Below are 13,799 nucleotides of genomic sequence, written 5' to 3' on the forward strand. Positions count from 1 at the left end.
TGTGGGTGTGTGTGTGCGTGTGTGGGTGTGTTTGCTGTCTTCCTTTGGTTAATAAAATCAAATACGATATTAGATTTGTATTATTCACAGTACTGCTAAGGAAAAATTCACATTTTTATCAGGATATAGGAAACTTAATAGACCATGGCCCCTAATAAAATAATAAAATAAGATGATGGGGTTTTAATAATTATTTGTTCGCTTTTAGAGTGGTAGCCAAGACTGTTTTCATGGTGCGGCATTACTAAATGTCACTATTTGTCTTTCTGTCCTAATTCTCTGTATATTCATATTTGAAAAGCCTCAATTATCTAATGAAATCATTTGGAAATTATTTACTGAAATAAGTAGTTTTCCAAAAAACACTCTGGTTTTCCCTTTCATACCGTCAATGGAAATGTATTCTCTACGAAGGTTTAATGTACATCAATGAATAGCCCTAGAGACAACTCTTTGCCCTTTGGACAATTTTTCATAGTAGAGGGCAGAGCCGTTTCAATTTAAATGATGTTGCACTTGAAGTCAACGGTAATAAGCAAGCTCTACTAGACTTTCATTACATTTTCTTATCATCTGAATATAATCATAAGCACTTGATGCTAGCTCCTACAGCCTTCACGTGAATTATAAATATCATATTTAAGTTTCTCTTTAGAGGAGAAACAAGATTTCTGCTGCGGATGAAGAAGTGAATACAGTTAAGTAACATGATCTGTTTACCAAATTACCTGCCATCAAAAGAAAGCAAAATGCCCGTAAAATGGGAATTGGCTTGACAACTCATTATTTAAAACAAACAAACAAACACATCTGTTTTTGAATACAGAATTAACCTATTAGCCCACTGTCAAAATAAAGCTTCCAACTGAATGTCCAATTACCCACTCAAAAGACCCTCACAAATCATTTGTACAAAAACCTCTACAAAGAGGCCTGCCTGAAGGTCAGCAGTGGAAATGTGTGATGCAATAAGAGGGGGAAAAAACCAAACAAACAGAGAATTCAAAACACTCTCCTTGTTATTTCCTCAACTCCAAACAAAAGAACCCTTTTAATCTACAATGAATCCCACATTTATCTCAATACATATAATTCCAACAGTGGAATTGCATAAAGATCATGCCTACCAGCAGAATTAACTCTCCTTAAGCCCTAAGAAATCCCACTAGCACAGTAAAATAAGGCAAGGGTAAATAAATAATCCAGTCTAAAGTAGCTTGCTACAGAATTAGGTGATTGTCCAGGCCTTGATATCACTAATTGCTTTATGCACGTGGCCTATTGTTTTCTGTGCTAGCTAAATTTTTGGTGGAGGAAAAAGCTGGTGATGCATCTAATTTCAGCTTTGAGAGCCCTGACTGTGCTCCCTTGCTCATCTGATTTTACGTATGCATACATGCATAAACATGGCATTGTAAAAAAGGTATTTAAGTAAAGGTTATCAGCCTTTAAGAACTGTAATGAAGCCACCAGGTAAAAAAAAAAAATGGTCACAACTTGTGTGCTATGCAAAGCATAATGCAAAGTTTCTCTTTCCTGAGGCACCATCTAAATCACTTCTGCTCTGTGAAGACTTTAATTCAGTGTAAAGAAAATACTCTTCAGCTTCTCCAAAAGCTTCCATCTTACCTGGATTAAACTTCAACCTGCCTGTTGTCATTTTACTTCACAGTCACTCAAACACCAAGGGAAATAGGAGAAGCAATTTTAAAAGAAGGGTATACCTCAGTGACTTTAATAATAATCTACAAGAGTTCCATTTCCTCTCAAATTGAACAAGACCACATTCAGGCCAGAAGATCACAAGGTAGTGAGCAAATGGATACTTCCCACATACATGTTACTGAATTGATCAATATGTGTATAAGAAAATTGGTACAGTTGGCCCTCCATATTGGTGGGTCCTACAGCCACAGATTCAACCAACTACGGGTCAAAAATATTTTTTAAAAAAATCCAGAAAGTTCCAAAGAGGAAAACTTGAATTTGATGCACACTGGCATCTATTTACATAGTATTTTTACATTGTGTTTACAACTACTTACACAACATTTACATTGTATAAAGATGATTTAAAGTATACGGAAGATATAAAGATGATTAGATGATTTAAAGTATATGGGAAGACGTGAATAGGTTATATGCAAATACAGCTGACTCTTGAACATCAAGGATTTGAACTGCTCGGGTCCATTTATAGGCAGATTTTATTCAACTGTAAATACTACAATACTACACAATCCAAGGTTGAATCCTTGGACACAGAAGAATTGATATAGAGGGCCAACTCTAATTTATTCACAGATTTTCAAATGTGAGGAGGGTCAGCACCCCTAACCTCTGAGTTGTTCAAGGGTCAACTGCACTATGTCATTTTACATAAGGAACTTGAGCATCCTCGGGTTTTTGTATTGTTGGGGAGGGGGGTATGTCCTGGAACCAATCCCCCACAGACACCAAGGGACAACTGTACTATCTTTGTAAAATGTTGATGAACTATATTATAGGGTTAAAATATTGATCTCAAGAGTTAAATTGTCTCTGTTCAAATCTGACTTTGCCATTTGCTGGTTGGGTGACATGGGGCAAGTCATTTAACTTAAGTCTCACCTCCTCGTTGCCAAAATAAGGATCACAGTGGTGCCTATTTCAAATGGTAATTGTGGGCTGTGAGATAATGCCAGTTAACTAGCTGTAATATAAAATATAAGACCCACAAGTTCTTAGCGTATGCCTGACATAAACAGTAAGGATGTGTTAACTGTTAATTTTTATAAATCTGTTATTATATTGTGAACTAGACAAGATCCAGATATTTTAAACAATTTTTTCCATTCTTCCAAATACCACATGCATTGTGCTCAACCTTCTTAGTTTTGTTTTAACTAATTGATGTTAAAGTAATCAAGTTTTAGTGAAGCACACAGATATAAGTCATAAGACATGTTTTCACCTAACTTAGGGGTTGCCGAACTTTTTTCTGTAAATGGACGGACAGTAAATATTGAGAGCCACAGCCTCTGCTGCAATCAATTCTGCCGCTGTAGTGCCAAAGTAGCCATAGATAATACAGACAATACACAAATGAACAGGTGTCGCTGTGTCCCAATAAAACTTAATTTATGGAAACTGAAATTTGAATTTCATGCAATTTTCAAGTGGCACAAAATATTATTCATATTTTGATTTTCTTTTCAACCTTTTTAAAAAGTAAAACAAAAACAATCTTAGCTTGTGGGCCACACACAAACTAGAAGTGAGTGGTATTTGGCCCTCAGGCTATAGTTTATTTAACTCCTAATCCATTATTTCTACTAAAACTGTTTAATCGTTACAGCTTGTATTTAAAGATAAATTATATATAAATTCTTTCAACGTTCTTGACTATTTACTAGTGAAATTAATGAATATGCCCTATCAATAGCCTAGTATTTTACTGTGATATTAACAGTCCTAGTAGTTAATGTTAAAAATTTCTAACACAATTTGCCACATTCCTTAATTTTATTTCCTCTAAAATGTAAAAATAAGGTAAAGTGTACTTTAGACATTAGTACCGAGGCTGGTCATTCTGGGGAAGAGTAAACCTGCCTACCTGATCACTGTAATGAAATGTCAGCTCTGGAGTTGTCAAATGACACAGCCATTGGAAGAACCGAGGGAGGCTAGATAATTGGAAAGATAAAAAGGTTTGTCTAGAAGAAGGACTCTGATCTTGACTGAGATTTAAAAAAAGGATTGGATGTAGATAATCTGATTGGACAGTTCACCTTTGGTAAACAACACTGGTTGTTTGTGTGGCTTTATTTGAGAATAAAAAGAAAAAAGAACGTGGAAAAAAGAACAAGGGAGAGATCATCCAATAAATATAAAACTCTATTGGTCTAATGCTCTGCTCTTTGAGGAGACTCTTGAGGATTCTGAGTATATTAAATAACATCTGATATTTACAACCGGAGCTCCAGCTATGCGGCTTCCACATCCACAGATTCAACCAACCGAGTATTGGATTCAACCAATTCCGGACCAAATTCAATCCAAGGTTGGTTGAATTCGTGGGTGCATAACTGGAGGACTAGAGGGCCGGCTCTACTATGCCATTTTATACTTATAAGGCAGCGGTCCCCAACCTTTTTGGCACCAGGGACCGGTTTCGTGGAAGACAATTTTTCCACAGACCGGGGGCGGGGATGGGATGACTTCGGGATGATTCAAGTGCGTTACATTTATTGTGCACTTTATTTCTATTATTATCACATGGTAATTTTATTATTATCACATGGTAATGAAATAATTATACAACTCACCATAATGCAGAATCAGTGGGAGCCCTGAGCTTGTTTTCCTGCAACTGGATGGTCCCATCTGGGGGTGATGGGAGACGGTGACACCCGAGATGTGGTGCTTATGTCCAGTTTACTCCGTGATCTCGTTTTGGTTGCTGTCACTGCAGAAAACCCTGCTTCACAAAGATAGGATGTTGGAAACGGAAGCAGGCTTTTCAGTGCTTTTGTGGCAATCTCAGGATACTCCGCCTTGACTTTAATCCAGAACGTATGGAGATTTGAAGTTGTCTCAAACAAACTTTTTTTTTTTTTGCGGTATGCGGGCCTCTCACTGTTGTGGCCTCTCCAGTTGCGGAGCACAGGCTCCAGACGTGCAGGCTCAGCAGCCATGGCTCACGGGCCCAGCCGCCCCGCGGCATGTGGGATCTTCCCGGACCGGGGCACGAACCCGCGTCCCCTAGCATCGGCAAGCAGACTCTCAACCACTGCGCCACCAGGGAAGCCCTCAAACAAACTTTTAAGGCCACCGTCATTTGCGATCTCAAGCAGTCGATCCTCTTCTAGCACGGATAAAGTCGATTCAACTGGCTTATTCACAAATGGGTTGTGGATCCATTCCTTCCCAGTTCGGGGGTCTTTTGTGGTTGGGAAGTAATGTTCAAACTCTTTTAAAAGCTGAGATAGGTGAACATGCACCAGCCGGGAGAAAGAAGGCCCTGGCTCAGTCTCTTTCAAAATCTCTGCTAATGCTTGAAACATGACAAAAGTCCCAATGTTCACTTGTTGCCCCATAATTCCAGTTTGGCTTTTAATGAAGCCACTTTATGTGCCAACATGAACACAGCTGCCATTCTCCCCCGAAGTGATGACAGACTGAGTTTGCTGAGCAGGTTGAATATGTCACACAAGTAAGCAAGTTTTGCGACGCATTCTGTGTCACTGGAATGTGCTGCCAGCGGTGACTGTTTCTCTAAAAGAAATCTCTGGAGCAGCTCTCGTAACTCAAAAACTCTGGCCAGTGACCTACCTTTAGAAAGCCATCTCACTTCTATGTATAAGAGAAGACGTGTGTGCTTTGTGTCCATCTCCTCACAGAGCTGCGCGAACGGACGTGAGTTAAGGGCATGTACTTTAACGTGGTTGATAATTTTAATCACATCCTGCAAAACGTTGTTAAGTTCAGGTGACATTTTTCGGCTAGCCAGCATTTCTCTATGGACGACACAGTGTGTAGACTCACATTCAGAGGCAACCTCTTTGACCCGAGTAGTGAAACCAGAAAGCCGTCCAGTCATGGCAGCCACTCTGTCTGTGCATATACTGACAGAAAATGACCAGTTCAGTTTTCCTGATATATAATCATTCAAGGACTTGAATAGTTCTGCAGCTGTGGTGTTGGTTGGCAACAAAAGTGCACATAACATATCCTCATGCACATCCTCCTGAAAAATATATCACACAAAAACAAGCATTGTTGCCTTGTTGTCAACATCAGTAGACTTGTCAACCTGGATTGCATACCACAGTGACTCATTCATCCTCTCTAACAATTGTGCCTCAATATCCTCTGCTATTTCATCAATTCGTCTAGTTATGGTGCTGACAGGAGGCAGAGCTCAGGCGGTAATGCAAGCGATGGGGAGTGGCTATAAATACAGATGAAGCTTCTCTCGCTCACCTGCCACTCACCTCCTGCTGTGTGGCCTAGTTCCTAACAGGCCACGGACTGTTACCAGTCTGTGGCCCAGGGGTTGGGGACCCCTGTTATAAGGAACTTGAGCATCCGTGGATTTTGGTTATGGGGAACTGAATGTTGCCTTGGAGCTCTTCAACTGGGAGAATGAGGAAAGAAGATAAAGATACCAGGAGGGGAAGAAAATGGAAGATGGATAAATGCAAATGGGGCCTATATAGATTTCTATTAGTAACTTTCAGAGACAGATTGTCACTGAAGACTATTCGAGAACTTAAGTTAGCCTCTCCTCTGCTGTGTTAGCTCTGAAGAGGGGCAATTTTGGAATAAAAATGAATTTCTTAGAACACTCATAGTAGGGACTTCCTTGGTGGTCCAGTGGTAAAGAATCTGCCTTACAATGCAGGGGACGTGGGTTCGATCCCTGGTCAGGAGACTAAGATCCCACATGCCGCAGGGCAACTAAGCCCAACTGCCACAACTACATAGCCTATGCGCCCTCTCTAGTGCCACAACTAGAGAGAAACCCGCACACCACAATGAAGAGCCTGTGCACCACAACGAAAGATCCCCCATGCCTCAACGAAGATCCTGCGTGCCACAACTAAGACCCGATGCAGCCAAAAATAAATTAAATAAATAAATAAATAATAAATAAATCTTAAAAAAAAAAAAAACAACAACACTCATAACTCCCTAAAACAGGCCTGGGCAAACTACAGCCCCGGAGCCAAATCATCTTGCCTTGTGTCCTGTAAATGAAGTTTCACTGAAAGACCACCATGCTTACTTATTTATGTATTAACCGTGACTCTTTTGTGCTTCAGCAGCAGAACTGACTAGCTGTGACAGACAGCCTATGGCCTGCAAAGGCTAAACTATCTTCTGGTTCTTTACAGAAAAAGTTAGCAGAGCCCTGCCTTAATCCTCACTATTCCACATGTGGTCTGTAGACCAGTAGCATCTGCATCACAAGAAAGATTGTTATCGATAGAAATGCAAAATCTCAGGCCCCACATCAAATCTACTGAATCAGAATCTATACTTTAATGAGATCTCCAAATGACATAATGACACATCAGTGACTGAGAAGCACCTCCCTGAAATAATTTCTTTCTGTTGACAAACACATGAAACATGGGGTGTAGGGGGACCTGATGTTTATCATTTTCTGGCATCCATCTTGTGAGGATGAGATTCTCACTCTCTCCCAAGTGGTTTTAAACCTTGATATTCATAAAAATTACATTTCTTAATTCACAACCCAAACTCCTGATGTGGGAATTATATCAAGAGGTCATAAAGAAGGCTGAAATATTTATAGCAATGGAATATTCCAATAACTGATAAATTACCATATCTCTAAGTCTTGAAAGAAGGCCTTCTTTAGATTACCAACAGGCAATAAAGGTACTACAACCAACATGTGAGTTCACATTCAGAAAATTTTAATGCTGTTAAGCTACAATAATAATATTTTTAAAAAAACCGTTTACAGTTTTGTAGTTTAATCAGTCCGAAGAGTTCTATTTTTATACTTCATTCCCTTAATCAGATGTAATAAGACAGAACTTGCATCTCATCAGCCCAGGTACATAAGGAAAATACAGAAATGTACTTTCTTGGTTGATGGAAATGTAGGTCTATTTAATACATACTTTATATTTAGTATTTTATTATTAAGCTTAGTTCAGTATAAATGCACATTTTTCAATGTCATGAATACATGGCATGAATGATGTGACAAGCAATTTGCATTTATATAGCACCTTTCAAAGGCGGAGGATCACAAAGCAAAGCATAAGTGCTTGTGTAACTTTGCAATTAACAATTCACTTCTAATTACTCCTACTTAAATGTGCAATCTCTTTTTAATCACAACATTTTTACACCTGTGGTTAAGTGCTCTGAGAGAGCCTCAGCCTTATCTCCAAAGCATGCAAATTGCATGACTGGATTTTGTAATGAAGACTACATTTGCCAGGGGAAAAATGATCACAGACATGTAACACTGGTAACAATATTAAAGACACAACTAAATTTAAAAGCATCATTCTCTCCCATTATGTACTCATTCGGATCAACACACACACACAAATGTCTGTCAGTTCTGGAGCATGCACGAGTTTCAGGCTTAGTTATACTTCTGCTATATCGCCAGGAAGTTAAGATATGAGATCCGAAAACTGGCTTATAAACGTATGCTTGCCTGTAGTATAAATCTTTAGCTCCTGGAGCTACAATTGCTAACATGTGTGAGATTCCTAGTTTTCTTGACTAATCAAGGGACCAACAAATAACATGGTATTTAAAAAAATGATATCCTGCTACTAGGGGAAAGCACAATTCAGCTGCAACATATGGTTCTGGAGAGCTGCAGTCTCATAAATGGAGCTGAGGAAAGAAAAGTAATTCTGGGAAAGTGGCTGTAGCTAAAGAGAAGGCTCTAGAGACAGTCATCTTCATAACTGACTGCAGAAAAGCACGAAGCTCCATTTTCAAAAGCTGATTAGAAAGAAGATTTATTAGGAACCTATGGTGATCTGGGGACCAGTGTAACACAAATAGACGAGGCATGGCTTCTGCACCTTGAAAGGCTGCCAAAAGGCAGCAGAATTGCATGGACCAGAAGCAAACACATTTCAAAAATCCACAGTCAGGGGCTTCCCTGGTGGCACAGTGGTTGAGCATCTGCCTGCCGATGCAGGGGACACGGGTTCGAGCTCTGGTCTGGGAAGATCCCACATGCCACGGAGCAACTAGGCCCGTGAGCCACAACTACTGAGCCTGCGCGTCTGGAGCCTGTGCTCCGCAACAAGAGAGGCTGTGACAGTGAGAGGCCCGCACACCGCGATGAAGAGTGGCCCCCACTCGCCGCAACTACAGAAAGCCCATGCACAGAAACGAAGACCCAACACAGCCAAAAGTAAATAAATAAATTTTAAAAATTCACAGTCAGTAATGAAAAATTAGTAGGTAAGAAGGTCTCGGGCTTTCAATAAACTATTAATTGTATGAAAAATAATTTTAATAGACTGTCCATTTAAAAAACAAATATTGAGACCTTCCAATATACCAGATATTGTGCTCATCTCTGATAATTAAAGTAATAGCAATATCGGCAACAATAATAATAACAATGATGATCATAAAGGGGTGTTAGGAAATCAGGCAACACTTCCATACTCAGGAAGTCACAGGATGGAGGGCAGGGGAGAAATAACTAAAGAGGGTGATGTGTGTTTTATCAGCTTGTGTGCAATGCTCTGAGAGCAGAGAACAGGGAATATTTAATTCTGCTAGTCTTTGGAAAGTCTTCAGAGAGACAAGGATATTTCAATAGAAATGTGAAATACTGTCAACCACACTATTGGTGGAGGAGGGATGAATATCAGGAAGTAGGAATATTCAAATATGAATATTCACACAAATTATTTATGACCCTTGACTTCATACATAAACACTGCAGTAACAGCATGTTAATCAGGAGTATAGGCTTAAAAGTCGAATTATCTCTATTCATTTCTAACTGTGCGACTTTGGACAAGTTACTTAACCTGAGTCTCAGTTTCCTCACCTCTATAATGGGGAAAGAATAGAATATACCTCTGAGGATTGTCTTGACAACTTAATAATACTTAATATTAAGCATTTCGAATTTGACATATGACTAATGTTTAGTAAATGTTAGGTGCTGGATTTTTTCCTCTCTCTCTCTTTTTTTTTTTTAACTTCTGTCTCTTTTTAAGTAAAGCTAGAGCCATTCCGGTATATGGTAAATGAAGCAGTAAAATAAGAACCCTTATGCTTAAGGACGTTTGTCTGTTGCTTCCTTTCCAGAGGGAAGATGGTAGTTCTGCCGTTTGAGAAATAAAACACAACACCCTCTATCATCTTTTAGTCTGCTTCTTTTACCACTCCCATTTCCCATTACACATATCTAGTCTCTACAATAATCCTATGAGGAAGGTAATATCATTATTTTTACTTCATAAACGAGGAAACTGAGGCTCAGCAATAAATAATTCTACAAGTTCAAGAGCCAAGAGCTTGTGAAGCCATGATTAAAATGTAGGTGTTCTAAGTAGAAAAACCAACTAGTTATCACTTCACTGAAATGTTCTAAGATAGAGTCTGGTCCAAAATAATCCCTCCTCAGTAACTGAAGCATCAAGGGAGCCCAGATTCCATTTGCAGCAGGGACAAGGGGGTAGTATAAGAATTCTGGAAGACTCCTCTAACTAAAATCCTAAAATGCTGGATTGAAAAACATACAGAAAAGGAAGGACTCTGCATAGGTCAAGAATTATGTGAAAGCAGAAATAACAGAAGATAAATGATCCATGAAACCAGTTTTCAACAAGGAAATTTCTATTGATTCTTGGAGACTTTGAGACACCATTTTGATGGCCACATGGGGTAGGAAACAGACGGTAAAGCCTAAAGCTCACCAAACATGAGTAGTTTAATAGATGACTTCCACATATAACTAAGGTCTTCGAAGGAAATCAGAAAAGAAGAGGAGCCCACTTGGTGTGAGAACACTATAGAATCCACAGCACAAAGAGCCACAGTGGATGGGTCATTGATTAAGATGATAATGAGTTAGAAGCCATTTTGCTAGTTTACTCCATGCTGACAACCAGTGGATCTGTCGATCCATGCAGTAGCCTTCTTTTATTTGCCTCCATGCAGTATTTTACTGCATGAATTCCAAATTGCAATCGTATGGGAAGTTACTGCACCACCAGTGTAGACTTATTGGGTATACTATACTAATGTCTGACAGTAACAGTTAAAACAACAAAAATACCAGAAAAAAGAATCAGTCTCCAGCCTCAGCTATCTTTTTTCTGATCCGTACCTGGAAATGCTCACTTGGATCCAATAATCTTGTTTCAGAACTAATGTTCTTAAAGAAACTTTGGGAGTTAAAAATTAACTCTGGATCAAATTTTGGCTTTATATTTTCGTGAGTATACAGCACCCCATTCTCACTGCAATGATATCTCTCCATCTCATTTTTGTTAATTATATTGCACTTGAGTTTATAAAAGTTCCATTCTTTTTTTTTTTTTTTTTTGCGGTACGCGGGCCTCTCACTGTTGTGGCCTCTCCCCTTGAGGAGCACAGGCTTCGGACGCGCAGGCTCAGCGGCCACAGCTCACAGGCCCAGCCGCTCTGCGGCATGTGGGATCTTCCCAGACCGGGGCACGAACCCGTGTCCCCTGCATCAGCAGGCGGACTCTCAACCACTGCGCCACCAGGGAAGCCCATAAAAGTTCCATTCTTTATATCCTGCATTCAGGGTCCAGATAGACCAAGGGTGTTGACTAAAGGACACTGGAGAAATGGGTTGGGAGGAGAGTCTAAGGACAAATCTGGGGATAGACAGGGATCTTTCCACTAGTGGGCAGGAGACCAGGTAGGATGTCCACAGAGAGTGACCAAGTATGTGAATGGAGATGGAGAAAGTAGGGAAGAGTAAATGAGAAAAGCAGTAAATTTTTCTTACAGGCTAACAAGGCACAGACATATCACTCAGAGAGTTAAAAATAGTCACATAAGCCTCACACCAACAGTTTTAAAGCCAAAAACTTTCATAATAGTAGTGTTCTGCTTCTCTTTCCTTCTTTTCTCACCCAAATGTTCCTTTCCATTCTTCTATCCTCAAGTTGGCTGGTTATGGTAGGATAGATTATTAAAGACTGAAATCTAAGAAAAGGTGTTTAAGTAGTTAGGCAAAAGACCACCTTTGTAGGTTTCTAAATAAAGAATTAGTAAGAGTAATGTGGGACTAAAGGAAATTCAGAGCAGCAGAAATCTGTCAGATGGGCTGGGATTTCAGAAAGGAAGTCAAAGTTGTAATCCAGATCACATATGGATTCTTAACTGGTTCCTATATCAAACAGAGAGACTACTAGTTCTTAGAAGATAGAGATTTTTGTTCAGTTTAATAAACACTAATACCTTACCTACTATGTGGCTGGGTATCTTACTGGCAGTCTAAAACATGGAGACAGCCACTATTGAAACTGGGTTTTATCAATGTAATAACAAAATCAATAGCCATATGTGTAGTTTTCTGTGTGTAATATTCCAGCCAAATAACTCTGGAGAAATTGGAGAAATGCTTCATAACTTCTTTTCACTGGGGTTGTTCAGATTCTCAGAATGGCAACTTCTATTAGAAGTTTGAAGTTGAAATAATTTGAGGGAGAGTCAGGTTATGCATCTGTGAAATTTCTACATGGATAATAATTTCAAATTCTGAAGTCATAAAGACATACATTTGATTCCTGGGTTTGTCATATTCTAACTGCAAAATCTTGCATTCTTCTTCGGTAAAATAGGAATAATACGGCATTTCACAAAAGGTTTTTGACTGCAGTAAATTAGAAACTTCTGTGAAAATTACCTAGTATAATACCAGGCCCAGACAGCCTTCAGTAAATATTAGTTTATTTCTTTCTTCAATATTCAAAAAAAAAAATCCAAAACTGAAAGCATGAGTAGGAATTTTCAGATCCAATCATCTTCTTACAATTTCACACATCAACAGCTGATTTAGCCACTATTTTATTTTCACTCATAGCCACTAACTTCCCACATGAATTCCCTTGCTGTTCTAGAATGTTGCACAGCCCTTTGCTATTTTACAAATCACTTCAGTTCAACTAAAGGATAAAAATTATTTTTCAGCAAAAAAAAAAAAAACATATAATACAAAACCACATCTCCACAGTCTGGGAGACCAGATTAATTCTCTACATAAGGCAGGGAGAAATCATTAGAGATCACTACAGGAAAACATTCCAAGGAAGCAATGCATATGTACTTTTGTTTTATTCTGTTCATTAAAACAGAATAAGATGAGACTTGCTTTTCAAGATATCCTCCCACATTTTTAAAGTAGCTTTCTATATATTATGCAGGTTTTCACAATACTAAATATCCTTTTTTTTCTTTCTTTCCACAAAGCATGATGGAGTATGGGCTACAGAGTTAAGTAGACCTGATTTGAAACCTGTCTGGCCAAATTACTGTCTTATCTTGTGAGAGTTACCTCACCTCTCTGAGACTGTTTCTTTATATATAAATTGAATATAATACTTTATAGTACAGTTGTGAGGATTAAATGAGGAAAATATGAATGCTTCTTTATATGGTGTCTGGCACAGATAAAATGTTCAATAAGTATTAGTGAAGATTCATAGCTATTATTATTGGGTAGAGGAAGCACATGTAGTAATGCCTATGCAAGTTCACACAGGATTTGAGCTGCCTGCAGTTCCTTAAGGAGCTGTGCTGATAGAACTGAGAGAATATTGAGGTTCGAATCTACTCAAAGTCCCCATTACAAAACTCTGAACATGTATGTTTGGACCTCAAATTGAAAAACCAGAGACATTAGGATACAGACATGGGATAATACTGGTCAAAATAGTTTAAAGGAAAGAGATGCACAGGTATAATCTTTAAAGGAAGAAAACTGATTTGTTACATATATTCTTAAAATGTGTTATTATAAGGAGACTATAAGCAGTGTGATATCTTCTCCAAAATGCTCAAAGATATTTATAATCACACTGTCCAACCTACTGTATAAATAGCCATCATCAGGAAGACGATAGACCTGGAGCATATTCAGTGTCTGTTCCTTACTCTTTCCATCCAAAAATCGGAAAAAAAAGCAAAAATTTTAAAATTATACATAAAGATTTTTCTTAATCAAAAATTAAAGATAACTTTTAGAGGAAGAGAAGAAGAAGGATGTTACCAAATGGAAACTACAGCCTAAGGAGTTTATCTGAAATCAG

At 38.6% G+C, this 13,799-nt stretch overlaps 1 protein-coding gene across 1 annotated transcript in view; it reads right to left on the minus strand.

Annotated features, from left to right (window-relative positions):
• The window catches only part of LOC114890266, a 458,648-nt gene that overhangs the window by 83,443 nt on the left and 361,406 nt on the right, over nt 1–13,799 (minus strand). Inside the window, exon 5 of the mRNA XM_029213703.1 lies at nt 5,380–5,728. Within this exon, the coding sequence (XP_029069536.1) occupies nt 5,380–5,728 (349 nt within the window). The remainder of the gene's footprint in view (nt 1–5,379; nt 5,729–13,799) is intronic.

The sequence above is a fragment of the Monodon monoceros genome, unplaced genomic scaffold (genome assembly GCF_005190385.1).
Source record: "Monodon monoceros isolate NGI ecotype Baffin Bay Population unplaced genomic scaffold, NGI_Narwhal_1 Super_Scaffold_11, whole genome shotgun sequence".
NCBI lineage: Eukaryota > Metazoa > Chordata > Mammalia > Artiodactyla > Monodontidae > Monodon > Monodon monoceros.